Source organism: Crocodylus porosus, unplaced genomic scaffold (assembly GCF_001723895.1).
Source record: "Crocodylus porosus isolate Cpor-Errol unplaced genomic scaffold, CroPor_comp1, whole genome shotgun sequence".
Classification (NCBI taxonomy): Eukaryota; Metazoa; Chordata; order Crocodylia; family Crocodylidae; genus Crocodylus; species Crocodylus porosus.
This window is the reverse complement of record NW_017728918.1, coordinates 96,168,659-96,195,560: the sequence shown is the minus strand read 5'-3', so window position 1 is coordinate 96,195,560 and position 26,902 is coordinate 96,168,659. Positions and strand designations below refer to the sequence as shown.

The following is a 26,902-nucleotide window of genomic DNA, read 5'->3' as shown; positions in this document are numbered from 1 at the left end:
CTAGATGATCTGCTCAGGTCCCTTCCGACCCTAGAAACTATGAAACTATGAAAGTTCTATCTCAAACTTGGTTAAGTTTTTTGATCCTATCCAGGGCTGTCCAACTTTCAAGAGTCCAAGGCCATGCATCCCACAAGCTGCACCAGGTGTTTGTGGGGCTTCAGGGACCCAATCCTGCATACCCTAGGAATAGGATTCAGCCTGTCTAAATTTGAAAAATAGTGAAGCATATCACCTATTATAAATGTCTAGAGCAAGGGTTTTGAACCTGTTTTAAGGAGTGTACACCTTGTGGGTACACTTCTGGTGGAGCGGGGGTGGGGGGCTAGCGGCAGCCAGATGCAGAGCGGTGGCGGGGCAGGGGGGCGCTTGTATGCGGCAGTGCAAAATGGTGGATGGCAGCAACAACTGCTGTATGTGAGCTCCCTCACCCCCCACTTCCAGGTTGTGCCTGTGTAGTCTGCAGAGGTGAGCCACTGCCTTATCCCCCCCGGCCCTGCTCCCGGGAGGCAGTAGCACGGGGTGGTGGGTGACAGTGTTCCATCCCTGCCTGTCTGCACGTACCCCTTAGGCCCTTTCCAAGTATGCCTTGGGGTACATGTACCCCCAACTGACACCCCCTGATCTAGAGGATAACAAGATGGATGGCACTGTAGATAAGGGAAGCAGTAGATGGGATACTCCCCAATTTTAATAAGGCTTTTGATGAATTCTCCCCTAACTGTTTCATAAGTAATCGAAAGAAAGATGTTTTAAAGGAAAAGCCTATAAATTGAGGGCATAACTGGCTAGATAATCATGCTCAAAAGGTAGTCACCAACAGCTCAGAGTCAAATTAGGAGAACATATCAAGTGGGGCTTCTATTACCATTGAATATTTTTGTAAAAACCTTAAAGATGAACTGAATGTATGCTTAGTAAATTTCCTATTACTCAAATTTGGTTTATTAGCAGAAACTATAAAGTATAAGATTAGCAATCCAAATGCTTTATTAAATTGGAAAATAGTCTGAAATTCACTATAATCTGGAAGAAACAATCAAATGCACAAATACAAGATGGAGAATGACTGGCTTGTCTGTGGTACTGGGATTTACAGTGTCTGAGAGACTGAATATGAATCTTCAGTGTAATACTGCTGCCAAAATAATAAAATATAAGGGCATATTCGGATGTATTAACTGAATCGTCATATGCAAGACCAGAAACCAATTCTACTTTGTTCAGCATTGAGAGGGCTCACCTGGAATACTGTTTCTAGTTTTGGGCACCACACTTCTTGAAAAATCAGGAAAAAATGGAAAAAGTCCAAAAGAAACCAACAAAAGTTAGTCAGGACACTTGAGAAAAATTGGAAGAATTGGAGTTATTTAGTGAGAAGAAAAGAAGATTGAGGAAAGGTTTGAAAGCAGTCTTCAAATACAAAAAGGATTATTAAAAGAGAGTGGTGATCAATTGCCCTCTCTATTCACAGGACTGGAAGTAGCAGGCTTAAAATGCAACAAGGCGGAATTTAGAAGTAGGATGGTCCTGCCTAGAGTAGATGGTTGGATTAGATGGCCTCCTGAAATTCCTTCCAGCTTATTTTTCCTATTTTTGAAATAATGTAAGAAATCATTTCTAAAACTTCTTTGATCAAAATATTGTTGCAAAATATATTATGTCTATGAAATACTTTTATGATTATTCCTTGAGGACATTATTAATGAAATCTTGAGGATAAATAATGGTCTACAAGCAAAATTACACTACAAGTTAGGCTGAAATTATATTTTTCTAGTTCACTGTAGAATAAGGATTTAGCATGTCAGTGTTGCCAACTCTTACAAAATATTTGGTGTTTTGTTAATTTAAAACTTCAGTCTCTGGAGACGAGCTGAGACAGTAGCCTTTCATTAAAAAAATAAGGTTATTTTATAGTCCTTAAGTTTGTTGGAGGAAAGCTTGAAGGTACAGACCAAGTCCACCCAAAAAGCTTACAAAGCCAGAAGGTGAATATAAATAATTCTTTCATCTAGTGCTTATTACTTTTGGGAAAAGAAAAACCAGATGTGTTCTATACACGTAGTCTTCCCACAATCCTGTGGTGAGACTAGATTAAGGAAGTTGGTGGTGAAAATATTATAGTACTTTCTCATATCCTTCTAGATTTCAGGATGTCTTAAGTGCAGCTCCATGGTCTGAATACCTAGGCGTAAAACAGATGTTGTTTTTGTTGCAGCATCAACAATGTTGTTTTTGTTGCAGCTTCAGTTCCTTTGTTAGCTGACAAAGATGTTGTCCATTGTTCTTCAGGGTTGAGCTCCTGCCATTACTGGGGCTTCAGGGGCTTGATCATGCAGAACAGCTGCAAACATGAGAATCCCATGCCCCCTGCCTACAAAAGCATACCCTGGGAATCCCTCAGCTGGGGATTCCCCAGATGCATGCATCAAACAGCAGTATCCCAACTCAGGGAACATCTTCAAATGAGGGAACCTGGGCAGGTGTTTGTGAAGCTTTAAGGACCCAATCCTGCATGCCCTAGGAATGGGAATTCCTGGTATGCACAGAATCAGGCCACTGAAACCCTAGGAACACCTGTCTAGAGTAGCTGGAGAATGTGGGCAACTCCGAGCTTCCTGTGCTCTTCCACCTATAAAGCAAACAAATGTATGCTGCAAAAAAATAACACAAATTGATACCACCTATTGTCATGGCCACAATTTGGCATTTTTGTCATGACAAGGGACATGGACATCTGTTTGTCTGGCTTTTGTGACAGCACAAAAATGATGTCTGTTTCCAGCCCTAGACACTTACGTTGGCAAGAAACACACTGCCTGTATGGCTAAGTACAGACGGACAAAGCCAAAGGTTGAATTGATTCAATCTTCACAGGTTAGTGTAAACTGCATAGATTGAGCCAATAAGCAAATGAACAGACTTTCACTTTTGAGTCCAGAAATACAGCCACATGTCTTCAGTGGCCCAGGCCAGAAGCCAGGGAGTGCTAAAGCACACCTCCCTGCTCAGCTGCAAGGAGGTTTGCAGGGAAGATGCAAAGCATCCTGGGATGCTGGGGGATTGTGAGTTAACTTGAATCTGGAGGGGATCTAGGACAGAAGTTCAATAAACCGATTTAATCTCAATTAAGTCTTATACGATATCCACCTAGGTTTATCTTAAATTGGTTTGAGCAATTTTGAAAGTGTTTTATGCGCACTGAACTTCTAGATTAGGGAAAAACATTCAAAAAGCCTGAGCCTGAAAAGATTGAATCAATTCAGGTTAGTCTAAGCTGCCTATGCTGAACTAGTTTGTAACCATATAGACATCCCCACTCTGGACTGAGGAAATGCAAGCACATGCTGAAGTGGCTCAGGCCAGAAGCCAGGAGGCACTAGAGCAGCTTTCCCTTCTCTTCCACAGTGTTGAGTTGAGGGGGTGATGGCCAGGACCGGGCAGGGTGCTCTGACTGGTTTATGTATAACATCTGTCCCTAGCCCTGTTGTGTTACAGATTTGAACCAGTTTCCAGTCACTTATACCAGTTTGTGTAATTTCTGTCCCAATCCTATAGGTTTATATGTTTTTGCCAGACTTCTGTGACAAGAGACATCATTGTGGAAAGACGGTGAAATCTATGGAAAATCTTACTAAAGAAGATAAAAACTATTTTTCTACTTCTTTAGTCAATATCTTTTCCCCCCCACTGCATTTGTACTAAAGGTCTCAAGAACTAGTGTTAGGTCGAATGATATCTCACATTTTCAGTTTTTTCCCAACTGAACCATCTCCCTTTCTGAACAGTCATATTGATTGATAATGATCTCCTGCCTGACAGGATGAGGTGCAGGTAAGCAACTTGCATCAAGGACAAAGCCATTAGTACTCCATAGATCAGTCAGCAGCAGGTGATAGTACACCAGCTAAACACAACTAATTCTCTCCCAAAAGGTTAATTTAACAAAAGGTTGTCAGTGCCAGTGTATGTTTTATGTGAAATAACTCTTTACATACCCTTATTCTCTAAAGATGTATTGTCTGTCATGTCATGTACCATTAAGAGTGTTAGCAAGGGTGCTAAATTTATTAAGCTTCTCCCTGATGGCATTTCTCTTCTGGGCAGCTACAAGGGCTCTGCTGAAAAATGTAAGTGAATTTTCAGACAAAAATAAATTGTCTGTTTTTCCCAGCAAGCATAACAAGTCTTCTGCGCTTATCTCTGTTCATTAAAAGATGATGTATAGTCATAATAGTTAAATGCCTGTCAGCACTTCCATTATAAACTCCTATACAATTCAGCTATAAAAATCCACATTTCACTTCAGCTCAAGCTTATTATATGGTATATGATAAAAAACAGAAGCAATAAGTACCCACAAGTTTCAGGAAATGTTTATGTATTTGCTTTTAAAAATAAAAATAAGTAATGTCACAAATCTAAGGATGTGTTTAGACTTCACTTGGAAAAAAACCCAAAAGAACCCTTAATAGGTGGTTAGGATCCAGTATTTAATCCGATACAGAACATTTAACTTGATTTATTTAAAAAAAAAAAACCCCAAAACTGGAATTTTGTATTCCAGCCTTAGCAATGTAGTTCTTAGAAAAGAGTTATACATGACTTTTGCAAGTGCCAGTTGTATCTCCGTAGAGTTCAGGGTGAGTTCAGTCTTTCAAATTTCAGCATGAATAAAAAGATCTGTTAGGTATCAAGGATGAAATTATTGACCACAAAATTAGAGCCCTTGTTTTTCACAAATGAAAAATTATTCTTCAGTACATTTGGCATGTAAAATGTTCTCTTTCAGTCAAATAATTGTCCTGGTTTAGATGGTTGCTATGTCCATTTTTCGGTGGGACCAAAGCTTCAGGCTGTCCTTAGCAAACATGGCATCACTTCCCTCAGGTTTCTCTTTAAAAAAAATTAAAAAAAAAAAAATTTCAGTGCTGTCTGAAACCAGAAAGCATTTGATCTTCTGTAAGGAAAAGTTAGTTTCCTTCCCATTGGAAGTAATAGGCTTGCTTTACTTAGTCTCATTGAGAACCATGTGAGATGAAAGACAATTCTTTGCACTTCTAAAAAAAAAAGATTACTCTTCAGCATTTGCTGACAGATTTACTGTCAGTTATGAAGAGTAACAGTAAAATTGCTATTAATCTATTCTTTTCAAAAGCCACCCATAGGACCACGACAACTGAAGGGGGAAGGTGGGAGAGGGAGGCTCAGGCTGGTTATGTATGTGAAGGAACATGTAAAAGCTACAAGGGAAAATTCAGTATATACATGCAAAAAAAAAAAAAAACCTGGAGTATGTCATCTGCCTGGTTTGTACTGCCAAACAATGCAAAATGACAGTTTAACCTGACCTGAGCACCCCAGCTACTTTGTGCTGCTTCAGAGGAGCTACAAAGCAGACAAAAGTACTGGTGGATCTGGCTGTAAATGTTAATATTAAAAAGGAGAGATTTAGGAAAGATCAGCCTTCAAACCATTAGAGAGATCATGTTGGTCTTGATTTTTCATTTGATCTTCATGTATGAAATTTCAGTAATTTAAGAAAACCAGAAAATTCCCAGGAGGGAAATTACATTAAAGTGATGGCTTGAGAGTACTTATTAGCAATTTAGTGAAAAGAAACCTTACAGAGATCTAATTACCCACAAAACAAGCATTACAAACCTAGTAAATTCAGCAGTAAGTCTGTATTAAAAGAAATCTAAATATATTAAGGTGTGGAGGTGCACAGAGAAGACGATTAAAAAAATTGTCTCTGTTTGTAATGACACCAGAAGGAAAAGCATTATTTGTCTTTAAAAAGAGGTGTAAGCAAGGACAAAAAGCATAAAAATGCATAATTGTAATTGTATGGTTAGTATATAACATCCCTGAAGAGCAAAACTACGTTTTGTATACATGCATGGTGAAGTAGCTATCTGGCTACATTCCATTTCCTGGATTTTCTGTTTATGAATGTTGCATTATTACCTTTTAGGATTATTTTTACCCAGTTTTCATGGTTTATATTGGAACTAGACACCTTTGCACTATACCCAAAAAAAAGTATCTACTGTTTTATGTGCCATGCAAGTGACCTTGTTATCTACCATTATATTACCTTTGGGCATACATTTAATAAGAGTTGGGCATACATTTAATAAGAGTTTGTAGAGTAGAAGTCAACATATGTATTCCTCATGTTGATTGTTGACAGAGTAAACTATTCAGCTCCTGCCACAAATTTGAAAGAACAAGGATTTCTCTCCTACTGTCCAAAAACTTTAGTCTGAATGTAAGGGAAGAGATGATGTAGATTTTAGAGTAGTGCTTCCCAGACTTGTTTCCTCAGCATGACCCCATTTATGACCTCATTTCCCCAGCATGGCCCCTCACTCCCAACCTCCAACCCCCCCGACAATCCCAGGTGCCCTTCATTCCCCACCCACAGCCCTTGCCCCATCACAGCAGTGCTGGAGCCCTGGTTACCACCAGTGAGAAGAGGCAGCTGCCCAGCTCAGAGTTCAGAGCCCAGCTCTGTCCACCCCGCCATCCCTTCCCCCATGGGCAGCATTGCCAGACCGGAGCCCCTGGGGAGGATACAGGTTGCCTGCTGCAGGCTTAGGTCTCCCTGCCCTCTGCCCTCCCCCTGGGGGCTCCATGGTCCAGTGGGCAGGACCCAGTGCAGGAGGGAGCACTGCACTGCACCTCCATGGCTGCCAAGCTGAGGTGCCCCCTGCTCACCTGGCAGCAGCATGGGCACAATTCTGCACCACCGCTGCTGCCATGCCTCAGCTTGGCAACCATAGTGGTGTGGCACTCCTGCCCACAATTGGTCCTATCCACTGTGTCACAGAGGTAGCGTCTGCCTGGACTTGGTCCAGCCTGGCTGAAACCTTGCACCCTGCCGTGGACACAGAAATCTCAGGGGGCACATTTATCGTGACCCCATCTGCTGATGTTGCAACCTCATTTGGGGTTGCAACTCACAATTTGGGAGCCATTGTTGTAGAGGGAACAGACAGAGGAGAAACCTCAGTTACCATCCTAAGTTAGTGCTACAGCATATGATTTTCCTCTTCCACTGAAATTATGCTGAACTCAAGGTTGGGGAAGAGCCCTGCAAGTGACTCCGTAGGAGGAGATATGCAGGCAGAGTTTTCCATTTTTTCATAGTAGGTTTCTAGCCCCTATGCTTGCAGAATCCAGCTCAAAACTGAAGCGAGCGTAGCTTGTTGGTTTAGAGACCAGAAGGTAAATGAAAAAAGCTCAACATTTAGCATTATAAAAAATATATATTATAATTTGGAGTCTTGTCTTTGGCTGTGCTGCAGGTTCCAAGGTTGGGCTTTGTTGGTTTTTTGTCTCTCTCTGTCTCTGTCTCTGTCTCTCTCTCTCTGTCTCTCTCTCTCTCACACACACACACACACAAAAAATCTAGTTTTGGTAACTCCTATATGGCCCATAAATGGGATGTAATCACACAAGTCTTGGCACCACAGCCAGGCGCGTGCCTTACTTTTTATATTAGTGATTTGATAAGAATGGCACCAGAAATAACACAAAGTACACTTAAATCAGAATCCAAAATACAAAAGGGAATAATGTTATTTCGAATTATTGCTTGAGAGCTATTATGCTTGCTGAGGAGGAGGAATAATTTCATGCATAATGAACAAAGGATAACTGGCTGGAGGGCATTGTCACAGGTTAGGCGATGAAGAAAGTAAGTACCTTTAGTATTGAATAAAAACACAAAAATTACCCACAATACAGTATCAACTATAAAAGTTAACTGAACTATATGACTGTGCAAGTGCATTCTAACTCATGGCCATCTTAGGTTTATTCAGATTAACAATATTTATTTGAATTGGTCTGGTAAAATCTGTATATCCTGATTTGGTCACTTTTCCTTTCAATCCTTCTTTTTACCGCCACAACCCTACATCAGCTGTCTCTCTTTTTTTTTCTTATACTGATCACAGATAGCATCTGCAGTTTACTCCCTCTTTATGTATTCCAGCCACTTCTTCCTTGCACCGTTTAAATTGCTCTGCCTCCAAGTTTCTCATTAGAAAAAAAGTGCCTATTGCATTGTTCTCTAAAATGTGCTTCTGTGATCTTAAAAATATCAAAGTATTTCAGAAAAAATCTCTACCATTTTTTAACAGTTACCCATCAAATGTATTTCAGCTAATTAAACACTTCTTTCCTCATGCTCTTTGTTTCATTGATATGACATTTTGCCTCCTAAAGAGGGTATTCTATTTTTGAGCAGTAAAATAATACATCTCTCAGTATTGATAAATATGAAACTACCTGATCCACAGGTGGTAAAATTTAGTGGTGTTATTCTGAGATAAAAATATTTGTTGGAGTTAAGGTTGAAATAAGTTCCGTGTATTATTTTTAACAAATATGTCGATTGTTATAGCAGACCAGAAAAGGAAGTTTACTAAGCATACAATTTAATATTGACTCTACTAGTCTAAACTTCCAACTAAAAAGATCTCCATTACTGTTCTACTCAGTCTCTATAGCACATTTAACTCTCTATATTGCAGTCCAAAATGTGAACCACTAATTTGCAGAATATTAATAACATCTTCCACATAACTGGCACTGTCTGGATGCTAATCATTCTTCAGTTCCACAGTGAACAGCATCTTTTTCCTATTCTGTTGTCCTTTGCCTTGCTTGTACAAAAGAAGGCAGGGCACTTTACTGCATTCTGTTTCTCCCTCATACTCAAAAATATTGTCTTCCGTGTATATGTTCATTATCTAACCCTGTCCTAACCAACAAATCTAATACTTGCAACAATGCTTTCTGGTCTGATGACTCTAACATTTATAGAACTAGCTCTAGGGGTGAAAAAGTATGTTTTGATATGGTAGCCATGGAGTGACATTGTAGCCATTACGGTTGAGGGAATAGGAGAGACACAAGGATTTTTGTGTATGTCTGCTTTGGACCAACTGCCTGGTTGAGAGAGACTTTGACGGCCTTTCGATGCAACGCCTCCTTCTTCAGGTCTGTAGACAAATGCACTGTGTACAAAAAAGCTTGTCTAATTCTATCCCAACCATGCAGTTGGTCCAGTAAGTTATCACCCACAAAAATCCTTGCCTCTCACTTATGAGATGATAATATATACATGAAAGAAAATACCACTGTGGTACTGTGTACTCATTTAAGTGCATAGTCCCAGGATTGAAAAAAGGCTATTCACTTACCTGAACTTAATGTAAGCAATGTTCATTAACTATATAGTGCTGCCACTGCTGTGGTATTAGCAGCCTGAAACTGAGTAACAGTGTTATCAACAAGTTGTGCTGTAGAGACTTTAAAAGTGCACATCTTTCTATGTATCTAAGTAGGCTGTCAGCTATGAAAATTCATGCCTTTATAAACCAGCCAGTCTAGGTGCCCCACTGCTCTACCTTTTGCCTGACTTCAGACTGACATGGCTAATCATCTGTGACCTTCTTGTGGGTTTCTTTATATCCTGATCCTTGCTATGGGATATTGTAGCCACACTAAATTTCACATCATTGATACTGTGTCCTCTTATTATAACCGTTTTTAGATGGTGAAGCCTTAGAGCAGGTGTGTCAGGCTCACCCTGGACTAGAACTGGACCACAGGGGCTCCAGATCCACAAGGCCATACTAGGGTGGCGGTATGGATTGGGGGCTGGGCAGCAGCATGGGTCCAGGAGCATGCAACTGCATGGGGCCACATTTAGGCAGTCCGGAGCTGGAGGCATGCCGTAGCCAAGAGTCAGGGAGATGCAGTAATGGAGAGCTTTGGTTGGGAGATGGAGCCAGGGGTGTGCAGGAGCACTTAGACAGAACTATGAGCAGCAGACTCCCAGCTCTGCACTGCTGACTAAACACAGCTTCATGCTGCTCTTTTCCAGAACTCAGGCAAATCCCAGGACGTCATTCTCCCCTTGTACTCAGCCTTGGTGAGGCCGCAGCTGGAGTACTGCGTCCAGTTTTGGGCTCCACAATTCAAAAAGGATGTGGAGAAGCTTGAGAGAGTCCAGAGAAGAGCCATGCGCATAATCAGAGGTCAGAAAAAACAGACCTTACGACAACAGACTGAGAGCTATGGAGCTCTTTAGCCTGGAAAAGCACAGGCTCAGGGGTGATCTGACGGCCACCTATAAGTTTATCAGGAATCTGGGGGAACATTTGTTCACCAGAGCGCTCCAAGGGTTGATGAGGTCAAACGGTTATAAACTACTGCAAGTCCGTTTCAGGCTGGACATAAGGAAGAATTTCTTTACTGTTTGAGCCCCCAAGGTCTGGAACAGCCTGCCATCGGTGGTGGTTCAAGACCTACATTGAACACCTTCAAGAGTAAGGTGGCTGCTCATCTTTCTGGGATCGTATGACCCCAGCTGACTTCCTGCCCTTCAGGTGGGGGGCTGGACTTGATGATCTTCCAAGGTCCTTTCCAGCCCTAATATCTATGAAATCTATGAAACTCCGCACCACCACACACCTCACTCTACACTGCCTGAAAATAGCTTTATCCTACTGCATACCCTCAGGTCTGTACTACTGCCCAGTGGCACAGAGCTCTGGCCAGTCTGTAGTGCCAAAGGCATACAACAAAGCAAAGTTGAGGTCATGCATTTCCAGTAACCCACTAGACCGCTGGTGGGCCAGATCTGGCCCGTGGGCTGTATGTTTGACACCCTGCTGCAGCGTAACCAGTGGGTCATCTTTGCCTTGGCAGGGTCAGAACAGTAGAGATAAGGAAGGAGTTATTGGCCAAGAGGGACCAGTTACTGGGTGGCAAAGACTATCCTCAAGATGTTGAGTGGGTAGTGTACTGGGAAGACAGGATGTTTCAGAAAGTAGAATTGTCTGACTCTGGCAGAAAAGGATCTGTGAAGAGGTATGCAAAGTTTTAGCTGCGGCTTGCTTAGCAGCCTTTCTATGAGGACCAACTTACTCTTCACCCGGAAAAGGCCTTGGCAGTTTTGATGGTGCATGAAACAGCATCACATTGATATTTACTGCTCTTTTTCCTGTTTAGTTTGCATGATGTATTTAATTAAGGTCATTGTCATTCAAGCACCAAATGAAGGCTGTAGCCTCCACAGGGTTCCTCATGCAGCCTCAGTCAATTAGAAACTGTAAATGTCATGAATCTTCAATCTTGTGCTAGCTTCTGGAACCCAACCTTTTTTTTTTAGCTTATGTATCTTGTAAACTCTGTAGACATCCTCTCGTTACCAACAATTTCTGAAGGCCACGTATGGAAGCTCTTGTCACTAATCCTGAAAAACTGTGTTCGTAATTTGTGTGTACAAATAACTAGTTGCACAGCATACAATTACTGCCTGCTTGTAGGTATGTAAATGGCTCACCTCTCTCTTACCTTGAGGACTATGATTGTCCAAGGGCTATCCAGGCAGTGTTGGGGATATGTCCCTAATGTGCTCAGAGGGTTAACTAGAAAAAATAAGTATTAAAAAAACTTATAAGGTCAAGCCAATCTTCTAATTCTTGCTGGTGATTGATATTTGGGACCCCAGAGCATTTTTGTACTATAATACAAAGAGATTAGTTAATTGCCTATTATTTTTTATTTTTGAAACTATTCTAAGTTTTTAGCTAGATTAACCTTCTGGTCCAGCACAAAGAATGGAAAAAATCAGGTAAAAAGGAGATTTGTGAAAGGTGTATCTGTATGTCTCAAAACCAAGTTTTGTAATAGAAACTGGATTAAATAAAATGAGCCACAATGCTAGTGATTGTAAGCCCAGATTCAAACCCCATTCAAATTAGTGCATCTTTCCAGTGAGTTTTGGATTAGGTCTGAACAGTTCCATGACAATTGCCAGTCTTTATCATGCATGAGAATAATTTCATAATCTTTTCTTCATAGATTTTGTCTAAGTCAGCAAACTTTGAGATGTACAGTAGTTTAATGTATTACTTGTTTTGTTTTTTAAAGATTCCAAATTCAAGAAGCAGATAATTTATAGTAGAAATACTACTTATTACCAGGATAATGCTTTTTATCACCAAGAAACAGGTTTGCTCTGCTCTCAGCTTTTGAAAAGTTTTAGTTTTTGAGGCTGGTCCTTTTCCCTAAGTGGTTGCTAGCTGAGTGTTTAGGCATTTATTAGTATTCTGAGAACAATTATCTACAAACTATTGGGCATTTTAAATAATAACACATTTTATTATAACACAATTTTATTACATGGCATTTGAAAGTTTCAGAAGATTCTCTTATCCAATTATTTTCGCCTTCTAAATAAAGTTAGGACATTTATGCATCAATACATTACATACTTCTTTAAAGCCAGTTTAATCAGTTATGTAATTGATACAAAAATACTTAAATCCTCATGGAATAACCAATGAAGACAATGGCTTTTAACAACATTTGTTTAGGATAATTACCAAGTAATACCAAAAAAACCCCCCAGTTTTCCCACCCATTTGGAATGGGGGTTTAAAAAAGAGGGGAAACGCTGGGGGAGGAGGGAGCCAGAATTCACATTAGGCAAAAGCATGTCCCTTATTTTTAAGCATAGAATTAACAGAAATGAAGTTTTCCTCAGCCTAATTTTAGCTGTGAAACCACAACCATCATTAATCTGTAGGAAAGCTGCTTATGCTTTATATAACTATTTTGGGCCTTTTTTCAGAAGCCCATATCATGTTGTGTGTTTTGGCTTTATTTTTTAAAATTTTAAGTAATAGTACTTTTTAAATACCCTGTTTCCTTTATAAATATGAATGTTAAAAGACAAGTCCAGGTGCTCAATGCAGTCGATACCCAGTAATTGTCAGAAAGTGGTGGTGCAGTTTGGAACAGACTGAGCAAGGAAAAAAGAGTAGGCTGAAGAAATTTGAGCCAATAAAAGATGCTGGAGAAAAGAAAGTAGTCTTTAGCACATGCATGGAGATGAGAAAAAGATGACAAAAGAGGAAAAATATTAATAGTCTGAGTGTGTAGGCTATAATATACAGTAGTTCTTTCCTGTTGGTAAAATAACATTTGTAGTCATTTAAAAGGAGCGGGGGGGAGAAACTATTTTTAATACTTCCTGTGTGCAGCTCAGTTTTTATCTCAGTCTGTAATAGGTCCACATACTAAGGTGCACTTTCTTTGTGTGTGTGGACTACTAAGCTTCTCTTTCTTTTCATTTATATTTCAGTAGTATTTATGGATTTCATTATTCCACTGAAATAAAGCATTGGTGACCAATTCAGTATATAGTTGTAAACTTGAATTGATTAATTTTCTGAAGATCTCCAGGATTCCTTTGTCATTCTTTTTCACTTATTCCAATGATTTATATAATATTCTGTTTATAAAAACATTATGTTTATATGTTTTATATAAATTTACTGGGTACAATGCAGATAAATGCAGCAAAGATGATGGTTGCATTATTGTTGTTTACCAACCTGTTCTAGGAAAGAAGAGCTGCATTTTCAGTGCTTGTAATATGAGAATGCTAATGCTAACTTCAGCTGAAACACTATGCTGAAAAAAAACTAAAAGCAAAGAAGCTGGACTGGGTAAAAATTTTGATTAGTTGTCTATGTTTTTGTGTCATTTTGCCTTTGCTTTTACACAGGACCCTATGAAGTAGTAGGCTTTGGTTCAAAAACTTGTATTTTTTTCAGGCCATAGAGACCCATCTGATCCGGAAATCTAGTGGAGGTCTGACATATATTGCTGAGTGGAAGGGTGGCCTGCTTGAACACAAAATGGGACATCTGACTTGCTTTGCTGGAGGCATGTTTGCACTGGGTGCAGATGGAGCGCCTGCTGACAAAACAGGCCATCATATTGAACTTGGTGCTGAGATTGCCCGCACTTGTCATGAGTCTTATGACCGCACAAGTAAGTATTGTATTCTAAAGTTTGACGTGTAAGCTCTGCTTAAAAATTATATCAAATACAACTTTTATCAACAATTCTGGCCTTGTTAAAGAGGTGCTGAGGTACAGTCCGCTGTTTTATATAATGTGTCCGTTAGGCTGAACTCTGTTCTACCATACTCTTTTGTTCCAGAAAGTGACCATGAAGATGACTGCTTCATCCACAGATCTTATGTGCCTGTACCTATTGAGCCATATCTATTTGTTTTAGTGACAAACACATTTGACTGCTTTTCACTACCCTGAATGCTGGAGAGGCCAGCACAAATACAAATAAGGTTTTATACCGTCGTGCATCAACAGAATTGTTAACCAACTTCTGAAAGCAGGACAAATTCTACTCTCAGTTGAATGCAACACTGGACGGTAGAGTTGCATACAGATGATATGGATTTGTTCTGCAGGAACTTTTAGACTGCTGGAGCAAAATGATGAAAGAACCAAATTTAACTTTCAGATCCTAGGGCGAAGTTGCAAAGTGGATTGAGGGGAGGAATACTATAATAAGATAAGCATATCTCGTATGTAGCGATCAACACAATAAACTTGTAAAATACTACTTTTACCATCACTTTTTAAAATATAGCTGCACTTGAGGACATTGATAAAATGCAGCCCTTTATCACTAGAAATAGGGATTTCCCAAATATAACACTATCTGCATTATATGCTATGAGGAGGAAATTGAAAAATTGACATCAGTGGTTAAAATTGAGATTGAGATAATACAAAGGTATGACCAATGTTTAGTACTTTCCATAAATTGTGATATTTTGTTCTTGAAAAGTAATGTGTTCGGGGTTTTTTGAATAGCCTCAAAAAATAAAGTGAATAGCTGAAAACTGTATTCATGCTAACATTGTTTACTGTTTAATTTTTACTTTCTAGGTATGAAACTGGGGCCTGAAGCTTTCAGATTTGATGGGGGTGTTGAGGCCATTGCTACAAGGCAAAATGAGAAATACTACATTTTGCGACCTGAAGTTATAGAGACCTACATGTATATGTGGCGGTTCACTCACGATCCAAAGTACCGGCAATGGGGTTGGGAAGCCGTAGAGGTAAAAACATATTTTGTGGGTTTGCTTTCCTGTTAAGTCTTAGCATCTTGGAAATGATATGCTTCTGAAAATGTCTCCTTGTAAGATACCCAGCTCTTTTGCAGTAGTCCGCAAGTGGCAGCAAATGACACAGCAAAGACATCTCTGGAGATCACATGAAATTAATCATTTTGACTAAATCCAGTCATGGCAGTAATCCAGATCAGAAAAAAATCTCTATTTGTCTTCGTTTGTTGCCTCCTGGACCAGAAATGCTGCAATTTTAAAGGCAGGACTTTATGGAGAAATCCTAGTAGTATGCGATACAGGAACACAAATGCATATCACATTTAAATTTAGCAAGGACAAATATTAACAAAATATCTTTTCTGCAGTATACAGCCATTTCATTAAAAAAGACTCAGTAAACTCATATTTTAAAAAATGTAAATGTGATAAAAGTTTTTGTTGTTTCTTACAAGAGTCCCCAAATTTGCAAATTAACTTTGAAAGTGTACTTTATTCAACAAATGTAAGATCTTAAAAAGGACAATCTGATCCTCCAGCCTCAACTTAAGTGTATCATAAGCCTTTCAGTTTAATTTAGTTGCCCCCTATATTGAGGCTAGTTAATTTGTGTTTGGCCAAAGTATACACATTTCAGATAGGCCATCATCTTGATTGAAGACATCAAGAGATAGTAAATCTACTGTTTGTCTCGTTTCAGGGCTTACTAACTTTCACTGTTAAAATCTGGTGCCTTATTTCTGATTTGAATTTCAGCTTTCACCTATTGGCTCGTGTTGTGCCTTTCCTTTCTAAATCAAAGAAGCCTTCAGTTTCCATTTTTTTTCCCTGTGAAGGTACTTATGTGCTGTAATCAGGTTACCTCTCAATCTTCTCTTTGATATTCTAAACAAATTCAGACAATTATATAACATTTTTTCTCATCTGTGAAAACTTTCTGTTGTTCCTTCTTGCCCACAGTGCTAGCCTTGGTAGATAAACAAGTTGAAACAATTCTCTTCACACGTTTTACCAAATTGGCTCAGTTTGCTTGAGTTTGTTCTGCACATGCCTTCTCAGTGTCCTCTTGTTCTATTGGTCATGTAACATACTCCTGGCTGCTCCATCAGGGTCAGTTAGCTCCACTGCATGCAAGAGACAGGCTGTCCTACATGCACAGTCTTCTCTTCCAGTGACATGTTATCCAGTGTTCTACAAAATGAAATCCTCCAGTTCTGTACCAGTTATGCACCCAAACAATTCACCTCCAACATCTGCCTTCTCTCACTCATAGGACAAAAGGATCTCTAAGAAGCCCACTTGTGCATTCTCCTTCTCCCATTGTCCTCTAAGATTTCTGATGTACTTTGTAATCTGCATAGTTCTACACTATGCTATGTCATTTGATGCACTGAGTATCTCTGTGTGGCAGAGCACCTTTGGGGTGCTCACCACTTTAGGGCTCTCACAGGCTCTGAGGGGACCCTGCTCGGAGGAGCAGCAGGGGAAACATCCCCCGTGTACTATTTAAAGGAGGATGGTGCGTGGCATGGCACTGTTGGTGCCTGCCACTTTAAGACTGGGACCAAGCAGCCAGCAGATGCTTAATTGTGGCAACCATTTTAGAGCTCTGGCCACCCATATAAGCAGGGCAGTTTGCTGCTGGCAGCTGAGGCAGCAACATCACCTGGCTGTGAGGCTTCTTGGAACACCCTGGAGGTAAGGGAGGAACTGTAGAGGATGGGCAGGAGGATCCTGGGAGTGACCTAAAACTGCACCCTGCTGGGAGTGGCTGGCCTGGTGGGGCTCTCAGTGGCGCGGGAGCCCCCAGGAAATGCCTGACCAGTGACCACCCTAGTGAAAGGTGGGTAGGGGCCTCTTAACCCTACCACTCACCTTTGGGTGGGTTTGCATAACACCGGAGGCAGTTGGGGGCCAGGCACGGCTGCAGCCACCTGAGCCTGTGGGGTGCAAGACCCCGAGGGGGGGCCAGGCATGGCTGCAGCCACCTGAGCTGTAAGACCCTGAGGAAAGGTAGTTGGGGCCAGGCATGGCTATGGCCACTTGATGAGTAGCCCCCAGTGGGGGGGCGATCTGGAGCCCTGAGTGAGGGGAGTAGGCCTAAGGTATGTCTCCAGATGCCTGAGGCAGTAGTTTGGGCCAGAGGCCAAGTAAGGGGGCTCAGTCCAAGGGAGAGGGGCGAGTCCTGACCCCAGTAAGTCTTCCACCTCTGGGGGGCCAAATGTGGGTCAAAAGTAATAGCTAGAGTTGAGCACTATGACCTGCTGCTCCAAGGGGGGAGTGAGACTCCCTGTGAGACCCTGGAACACCAGTTGTGGTGTGGGGTAAGAATGCCCTGGTGAGGTGTGGCCCTAGAAAGGGGGCAGAGAGGAAGGACCCCAGTGCAGGGAGAAGAACCAGAGGGTTGAGTACCCTGTATGTTTACATGTATAGAGTTGCCCCCGAAAGGGGCCAGAGCAAGCTTAGACCCAGTCGGGTAATTGGCTGGCCACTACCCCAGTGAGGGTCGTGGGAGAGGCCCAACAGATGGTACGTCTGCCACCCAAGGAATGGACTAGCTAAGCCTATGGCCTAAGGGGCCCTCTCCAAGAGGGAGCAAGACGGCATAAGTGGGTGATGCATGAAAGAGACCCTGTGAGAGAGGGTGGAGCGTGAGAGGCCCTAGTGAGAGGTGGGTGTGACTGAGGCCTGGCAGCGTGGCCTAAGCTTGGTCCAGCTGTAGGCCGGGAGCACTATTACATCTGGATGCCATCTGCGAGGCATGGGCTGCAGTGTGGGGAAGGTATGGAACCGCAGATAGCACCTCCTGGCATTGGGGCATAAAATGGGCAGCCTCCTGCTTAACATCCTAATTAATAAGAACAGGGCATGGCAAGTGAGTCAGGTGGGAGGCATGACCAAAGGCAAGTGGGGAGCCCAGCACTGGCTAGGCAGGGAGACCCACTTTGCCACACTCTGCTAGTGAACATTTCCCAAATTATTTCATAACCATGCCATATTGCACTCTTCCATGGATACTTATTTACCGTGGAAACAGCATGCTGCATCCCATTGTCCTTTGTGGACTTTACACATTTTAGTATGGAGCGTCCAATCTTTTCCTACCACTGGAAGTCATATTCTAAAAGAGGTGTTCTCTAAGATCTCCCTACAACACATTGCTGATTATTCCATGTGTGGGAAGCATCTTAGAAATCATCAGAAAGAAGAGATGAAAAACAGGAAAATCAGTCAAGCTTTTTAAATTTATATTTAGTTTAATCTATTTTTCAAATGTTTTGGCTTTGTTTACAAGTATCACAGAATATTATTCTCCAAGGATAAAGAATGGTCCTGAAGATTCCATTTTGTATCTTCTGCACAAGTGTTTACTGAAGTATCTTTTCAGTCTTTGACCTCTGAAATTGTGATCACAAGTTAGAAATGTTATTCTACTGTTCCTGAAGTTGAGAAAATACATAGCCTAAATTTTCTCATTAGTCTCAAAATCTCAATCCCCGTGCAGCATGTAAGCATTACTTTACTTTACTTTCCTTCTCAAAATTTTATTGATTGAAGGCAGTCTGCTCAGTTTCACTTTTGGGGACCTCTTCCTCTCTTATCTGTTCCTTTTCTACCTGTGTGCTTGTCGTGCTTACCAGTTCAATAATGGGAAGAAACAAATGATCACCAGTAGGACTAAGTGATTTGTGACTGTGCCACATGAGGTTTCACCAGCTCAATATGTAGATAAAGTTTTCCTCTCTTTAGGCAGAAAGGCATAATTGTAATCACCTAACTCAGCTTCTGCTTTAAAACATGACTTCCCTGAATTACTTCATTTTTTTTTTATCTGATCATATCATTAGTAAAACATGTCAACTTACTGTAAAGGTTTCTGGTAAAGGAGAATCCACCGCAGCCCTTTCCATGTTGTTTCAAGGGTCCTGACTGTTAAACAAACAAAAAAAAAAAGGGTCATCTTATTTTGTGTCAAATTTGTCAAGCTTAAGCTTTTATTATGTTTTTGGCTTCAAGATTGAAGAGTTATCAAATTGCTGTTGCCTATATAGGTCACTGCCTCACCTTTCTTTTTTAAGTTACACAGAGCCCTGAGTCTCTTGCTATAAGGCATTTATCTCCAAGCCTCAAATCATTTTTGTACCACTTCTCCAAGTTGTCAGTATCCTTTTTGAATAATGAACACTAGAGCTAGACACATTGTTCCTGTAGCATGCACAGCAGTGCCAAATACAGAGCTAATAGAGGCTTCTTATTCCTGCTCAGTATTCCCCTGCTTATACCTCTCATTAGCCCTTTGGTCCAAAATCATTATTTCCTTTGGGAGACTTCTCCATCCTCTAACTCAGAGTAAGGTCTTTATGCTTTGTCCAAAGAGGTACTGTTTTACATTTGGCTATATTAATGCGCACTCTGTGCTTGCATCCATCTTACCAAGTGATCCCATTTATTCCGCATCAGTTGCCTGTCTTCTGTTAATTGCCACTCTCCCAGTCTTAATTGCCACTCTCCCAGTCTATCACCTACAAACTTTAGTACTGATTTGGTGTCCTACCACTCTCAATCCTTTATTTTCTATTCTGTTTTTTTAAAGAAAGAGAATCAAACTATTTTGATACTGACTGCTCAGGTGAATGGCAGGAAAACTTTTTCACATAGCGGAAACTGAAATGAAAGAGGTCTCTGCTAAAGAGGGGTAACACACAATTGTGAAAAGAACATAAATGCAAGAAGCAATTTAGTTTTATTGTGCATTGCCTTGCTCTTAATATATAAATTTGCTTGAATAACAGCCTTGCCTCTTACAATATGTGTTGTATAAAATCATAATCTTGTGTTTGACTTTGAAAGATTAGCATCACAAATTCAGCCAAACACAGATTCAGCATTTTGAACTCACTGGATGTTCAAGTAGATGGAAATTTGTGCAAGGCAGAAGAAATTACTTGTTTAAACTCAAATATGCATTGCCAATTAATAACACTAGACAGAAAAATAACAATATAAAAGCATGCATGAAAGTTAAATGGGCCTATTTTAAAGTATAACATTATGCATTTTTCTCCTGGTTGAAAGGTCCCTTTTAAATACTTTTTTTTTTTAATTTCCAAACCCAACAACAAATAAACCTGCTCTCCACCAAGGACTGAGGAGTGCCTGACATGCAAGCTTAAAATATTCAGATAACTGTTTGGACTCTAACAAATGCAATGAATTATGAGACACGTGCGGCAGAATACAGAGAGATCTTAAACTATCTCTAGAGTAAAAAGAAGTGATAATATTGCACTGATAGCTAGTAACTGTTTCTTACTCTCATGTCTCCTTTTGTTCCTTTGAGTTCTTTTCTTGTTTGCTGCCCCCTCCTCCACTTTCCTGTGCTTCCTTTCTTCCCACCTTTTGTAGTCAAATCACTCGCTCCACTTTCTACATTGCTTTATGCTTGTCTTTTCACAGCTGGCTCAGGCAAAAGTTACATTTGTTGCACAATCAGCCCCCTGAAAGCGCTCTACAGCCATGCTATGAGACACATGTATGGCTGCAAAGTGCTTTAAGTAGCTGATCACATGACACATAAACCCTCATCAAATGAGGGATCAGATGAAAGTGCTCCACTTTGGAGCATCTTGGGGAACTTCTGTTTCCTAGGATCAATCTGTCATGCGATCAGGGCTGAACTGGGCTGATGAGCCCAGTTCCATCCTCAGGGTTGTCTTCAGGGAGGGAGAGGGGAGGGGAACTGAGCTGCAGGCTGGGGTTTGCCCAACCTGACCTAAACTGGGGGCAGTAGATAAGAGCCTCCTGCCTAGTGGTTCTCCCCCGCCCCTCCACCCTCTAACTCAGGCTATGAGGTGCATATCTATTCTGCTTCCTTTGCCGGAGAATTCTCATTCTTTCAGTTTTAGTTTTAGATGCGGTTTCCACACTCCCTAGTTTTTTGCCTCTGCAATTTGAAATGCTACAGCTTTCTTTACATCAGTTTATATTAACAGCTAGTCACTTCGGTGCAATTTATAACTCCAGTTTTAAAAGAATGGAAGACTAGTTGTCTTATAAGATTGAGCATGAAATACTAGGGAATCTTTCCCCTGGAATCATCATTTTGGATCCAGCCCAAGTCATTAGCAACTGAAATAAGTGGAAGTTGCTTGCCCAAGATCCAGCCATCTATTTGATGTACTGTTATATTTGTGGATACAATAACTTAATAATTTAATTTGATTCTGCAACAAAACTAACTCTTGTTTCTACCTTGCTAAATTCTCTAGGGCTGAAGGTCATCTCCGTGGATTTCTCTTTAAATAATGAGTAGAATGTTTACTAAAGAGTTGTGTTAGGCCCCCTCTACACTTCACATGTATAACACAATTAACTGGTTAATTGCACAATTACTTCAGACCAGCTACATGTGCAAATTAACCATCGCACCATAAAAGTTCCATCCAGCTGGAAATTTAGGGCTGGAAAATATGTAATACCTCTGTAGGTTTCTATCCAGCCTTAATTTGCATGTATAGGAAGCTGCCCCCTCAGTTTGGCATGGCAAGAGGCGCCATTGTGTGGATCACATATCAGATCCTATCATGCCTTTACCTGAATGTCTAGAGGGGCCTATTAGACTCTATTTCCTCCTTTATTATAGTCTAGTATTACAGGTGCCATAGTATTTGAAATAAATATATAATGTTTATTTTCCATGCTTAATATTTATAATCGTAATGTATATATTAAAGTGTTTTAAATAAGTATTTAAATTGTCATTTAAATTAAAACACAATATAAGGGAAAATAGGTAAAAAAAAAATAGCACTTATTAGGCCCACTATTACTGAAGTAAAACTAGTGCACAAAAATCCATGTTAGAAGCAGCAAATGTTGCTGCGTATACACGGCATAGCTGACACGTACCCAGGAAAAGCAAAAAAACAAATAAACAGCGTATCTCAACCGCCTTATTCTAGATAACCTATATACCTCTACCTACAGAAATACACCTTTATCTTTACCATAAGTTCTCTGTGTGGCAAACAGCAAAGCACAACTTCAGCTCCCTCCAATGTTGCCTTTCTACACATACCCCTTTACTAAATAATTTGTTCTGAATGGTATTTATTATTAGTGTTTGTAATAGTTCATCATGTTGGAAGAGGATTGTGGAGCAAAAGAAGACCTTGGTCCCTTGGAGATAGATGCCAGAGTCAGATTATGGCATTTATTCTCTTATGTATATAGTAAGGTGTGTACCTATATGTCAAGGAGTTAGAGCGGGGCACCAAACATATGATGGGCCAGGCAATTCAGAGGTTGAGCCACTGGTGGAGTGGAATCTGCCATAGACTCCAGGGCTGCAGGGTTCCACTGGGCATGGCTTTCAGTGACGGTGGGGTGAGTGAGGGCTGAGCCAAGACGGGCCCCATTTGGCCCATAGCCACTTGCCCCTCTACCTCCATGACTGGCCTTGCCAATGCTTGCCCCACTCTTGCCTGGTCCAAATCCAACGCTCAAGGAGCCCCACGGGGTGGTTTTGTGTAGCAATCCTAAGTAACTACTTCACAGTAAAGATTTTTGGGTCTAATCTGACCATTAGTTTCCCAGGGTAGGCAGGACTATCAGGGGGTTTAATATATTTTTTTATTCTTGCTTTTTCTTTATGGCTTGTTTCTTCAATTTCTTATATTTTTAGGAGAGGTTGCTGTTTGGCAGGGGAGTCAAGCCTGAAGTGGGTTGTAGTTCAGATGCTGACAGTAGGCACACATGAGCCCTTGTATCGTCAATGCTACAAATTCCTCTGCATTGTCAGGATAAACTGGCTTTTGCATTTGGCTCAAGTCTGTCAAACTTGTATTCATCTAGCCCCAAACCATTGGGTATACAGGCAAAGCACAGAGAACTGCCAAAAAAAATTATCCTTCGTTAACCATCTTAAACAATTATCTGTTGTACTAGATCTAGTCAGGTATCATCTCTGCCAAGTTCTGTGGATATGAATATCTGTAGACAAATGAAGAGAAGGACTACTGCCATGCCATACATTCAGCCACACACTAATTTCAAAGGGTTTAAAATTTATGAAGAAATTCCACCTTTGAAAGTTCAGAGATTAAAGAAAGTAAATTTCTTATGAGTTTGTTACCTAGTTTTAGCTTAAATGCTTTCATTTTTTTCTGACTGAAATAGCCTGCAGCTCTTACTGCATAGCAAGTAACCATTCTGAATTTTTGTCTGTAATAAACAAAATGACTCAGCTTTGAAGTATAAATTAGATGCGAATAGTAAAAACCAGTGCCACAGAGAATATGTCTACATGTGTATTACAGTGCTTCCTAATGTGCATTAAATTTAGTACTTCTGGGTGCCTATATATGAGCAGGGAAGCTGCTCCAACATGCTGGAATTCCAGTGCATCAGAGAAGACTCAATTAATCAAGCCTGCTGAAGCATGGCAATTACTGCACTCAGCAGTCTCCTGAGTCTTCCCACCCTTAAAAATGGCGGCAGGGATGCTTGAACTAAAGCTTGTTGAACACTTTAGTTCAAGTGCCTCTGCCACTATTTTTAAGCATGGGGACACTGATACATGAGACACAGCAGCAGTTTAATTTAGAGCAGCTCTTGGAGCCCACACCTGGAGCATGTCTAAAAGTGCCCTCCAATGTGTACCCCTAATGCGCAGTAGTGAAAATGCTTGCTTTCTTAATGACACTTAATGTGCAGTAACCTATTTTACTGTGTTTTAGCATATTTGCATGGTTTTTTTATGCAGTGCTTTAAATATGCAGTGAAATAGGCTTCATATTTCAGCAGACAAGAAGGATAGATTATCATCAGCTGGTTCTAAACAACCCCTAAGTGCAGAAACTTATCAGGCATCTTCCTGTTTTATAGGAACAATAATTAATATATCTCTGTCTAATCAAATATTTGGGTTACTTGTGAATTTCAGTGTTTATGTTGTTAACTATATAGCTGAATAGTGAATTGATCAGCCATGAAAATGCTTTTCATGTAAACCCAAGCTACTTCATACCTCCTTGTTAACTACGCAGCTGTAAAAGTCTTCAGTTTCTATTCCAGTTATTTTTTCAATAGAAAATTATGCAGCATTTTGAAACATTAAAATATTGGGAATCAGCAAAAGATCAAATTAAGTTTCCCCCACCTCACCCCACCCCTAGTCAGAGACCCTGCCTTTCCCTGAGGACATGGAAGTGAAGGACAAATTTTAAAACACTAACTTTGAAATAAATATGCTTGTAGTAATTTGCATATAGGCAAGTTACTGTGAGTAACCATAGACTTAGTTCAGGGGTTTTCAACCTTTTTTTAATAAGTGTACCCCAGCAGCCCCCTTTTTATTAAGTGTACCCCTGGGGTGGGGAGGGGTGGTGAGCAGCTGGATGCGAAGCAGGGGAGGGTGGCAAGCAGCTTAGACGCCAAGTACAGGGGTGGGGGGTGTCCTAGATGCTGAGCATTGGTGTGGCGAGTGGCAGCAGTGCAGGGCCTGTGCAGCCCTTCTCTTGCCCTACCCCGGCCCTGCTCTTGTGAGGGAGCAGCACAGGTTGGCAGCACTGTGCTCTGGCCCCCCCTCCCCCCCTGCTCCCACATACCCCCTGGTACTTTACAAAGTACACCCAGAGATACACGAACCCCCGGTTGACAACCCCTGACTTAGTTCATCCCAGAATTGATGCGTTTTACCTGTTTTTGAAACTGCTGCAAGTTTTAGCACAGATACTCCATAAACACACTTTTAAGCAGGACTTTTATACCTATTTACTATATAGTATAAACTACGCATGATATTATTCCAAAACCAAAAGGCTCATGATTTGCTATTCAGTTAATTGAGCTAGGCCCCAACAGAGTCAACAGCATTTCAAGCCATGGTGACCCCACAGCTCAGTACTACTCAATATATATGTATACTCCAGCTACCCCCTCACAAAGGATTCATGTGCTAATTAGCAACCCTACTCATGGCAGGTGTCCTTGTCACAAATCCTGGGATCCTCCAAAAATGTATATGCAGATAAGCTACAAGGCAATCTGGTCTGGCTCCACCTCATGGAGGGCAGGGCCACACTGTTGGAAATGGGAAAAGGCATAGCTCAGCTGTGAGAGTGAAAAGGAAGTCAAAATGTAGTCATTGTAGTAGCTCACCATGACCTGACAAAGAGTCAGTGCTGAGGGGGACTAACAGCAATAGACACTACCATATATTTTATTCAGATGGAGTGTATTAGGTTTTGTTTATGTGTTTTATAGCCATGCTCAGTGTTGGCTGCATTTAATCAACTTCATAGTTGGTTTCCATTAGTGAACACAGTAGCTTTTGGCAGCAGCTTAATGGTAGATACTGTATTTTAATGAGGCTTCCTTGTAAGGAAATGAATGCAAAATGTTTTTCCCCATGCTGATTTGGGGGAAAAAAACTTTGTCTTATAATTGAATAAATACGGTATTTCTTTCCTTAGTGTACAGACACTTGGCTTCTCTTAATGTATAGTCACACCAATAACCTGAGGTACTGCTATATCTGCTATATCTTTAAAAAATATATTTAGGATTCTTGTGTTTTTCCTTTAATCTAATTCTGCCGTTTCAACTGATTCCCAAAGAGACTGTGACAAAAGTTTCTTATTTAACTGGAGTGTAATTGGATTTGGCAACTAATAGTAAAATTGACAGAAGATTCATTTTCTTAAACCTGATTTTTTTTCCCCCTCTTGTAAATTCAGGCACTGGAACAATATTGCAGAGTAGACGGTGGCTATTCTGGCATTAGAGATGTTTATAGCAACCATCAAAGCCATGATGATGTGCAACAGAGTTTCTTCCTTTCAGAAACACTCAAGTAAGTTGACTTCATTAATATAAAGTAGCTCTACAGATCTTCTTTACAGACAAGTACTTATCATTAGTATCCTTGACATTCAGGTAATGTAAAATCTGACTAATAGCATACAGCTCTTGTTTCGTGGCAGGAAGCCAGATTGCATTTTTATTAATAAATTAAATTTTATGATCTATGGAAGTGTTTTACCTCTGTTAAAGATAGTTACTGGTAATTGTTCTGTTAAAAAATTACAATGTTAATAGCTTCTAATTATACATGCCATCATCATCCAAGTTTGTTTTCACCAGACGAGAGGGCTAGGCTATCAGCTTGTACTTGAATACCTTTTCATTTTAACTAGAAAAACTTGAATCGTGACAACAGAATCTAAGACAACAAGAAAACCCTCATTCTCTGTTGCGGTCTCCCAGGCTGGTGGTTCTTAACCTTTTTAGACTTGAGGCACACCTCCATAACTTTTGTGAATTGAGTGGCACCTCATTTTTAAAAATGTATTTATTTATTATAGCTTATTTACTTGTAAAGGGCCTGGGCAGTGGGGGCAGGGAGCAGGCAGACAGGGTGGAGCCTACCCTTATCTGCTTATCTCCACATTTCAACACCTCAGGTTCCCCTGCCCCCCTACTTGAGAATCATTGTCCTGGGTAATTAATGAAGCAGAAGACATTTTGCCTCCATTTTTCTTTCTGTTTCTTTCCATTATTTGCATCCCACTCATGTATTACAAGAGTTATTTAGTTTTTACAGAAAATGTATTATTACCTAAGTGGGTTTTTAATTTCATTTCTGTTTCAGTTTGTTTCACGTGGGTGTTTTTTCCACAGTTGGGGGTATTATAAATACTAGTATTCTGCTTAGAAATGATTGTATTCAATTCCTTTTTTGAAGTCATCCATAAGGATTTTCACCAAACAAAATTTTCAGAAGTTTTTGCTCTCAATTGAGCTAACAAGGTTTCTAATTATATGAGCGATACCAACTCAGCTTAACATGTAACAAATCATGCTCTAAGGTCCATTTTTACTTAAGAGTAAAATAGCCACCACACATTAAAATTTTTTATATAT

General features: G+C 40.5%; 1 protein-coding gene across 1 annotated transcript in view; it reads left to right on the top strand.

Moving 5' to 3' along the window:
- Positions 1 to 26,902, top strand: part of MAN1A1 (mannosidase alpha class 1A member 1) — a 198,772-nt gene that overhangs the window by 168,691 nt on the left and 3,179 nt on the right. The window contains exons 8-10 of the mRNA XM_019537970.1: positions 13,653 to 13,872; positions 14,799 to 14,971; positions 25,717 to 25,832. Of these exons, the coding sequence (XP_019393515.1) occupies positions 13,653 to 13,872; positions 14,799 to 14,971; positions 25,717 to 25,832 (509 nt within the window). The remainder of the gene's footprint in view (positions 1 to 13,652; positions 13,873 to 14,798; positions 14,972 to 25,716; positions 25,833 to 26,902) is intronic.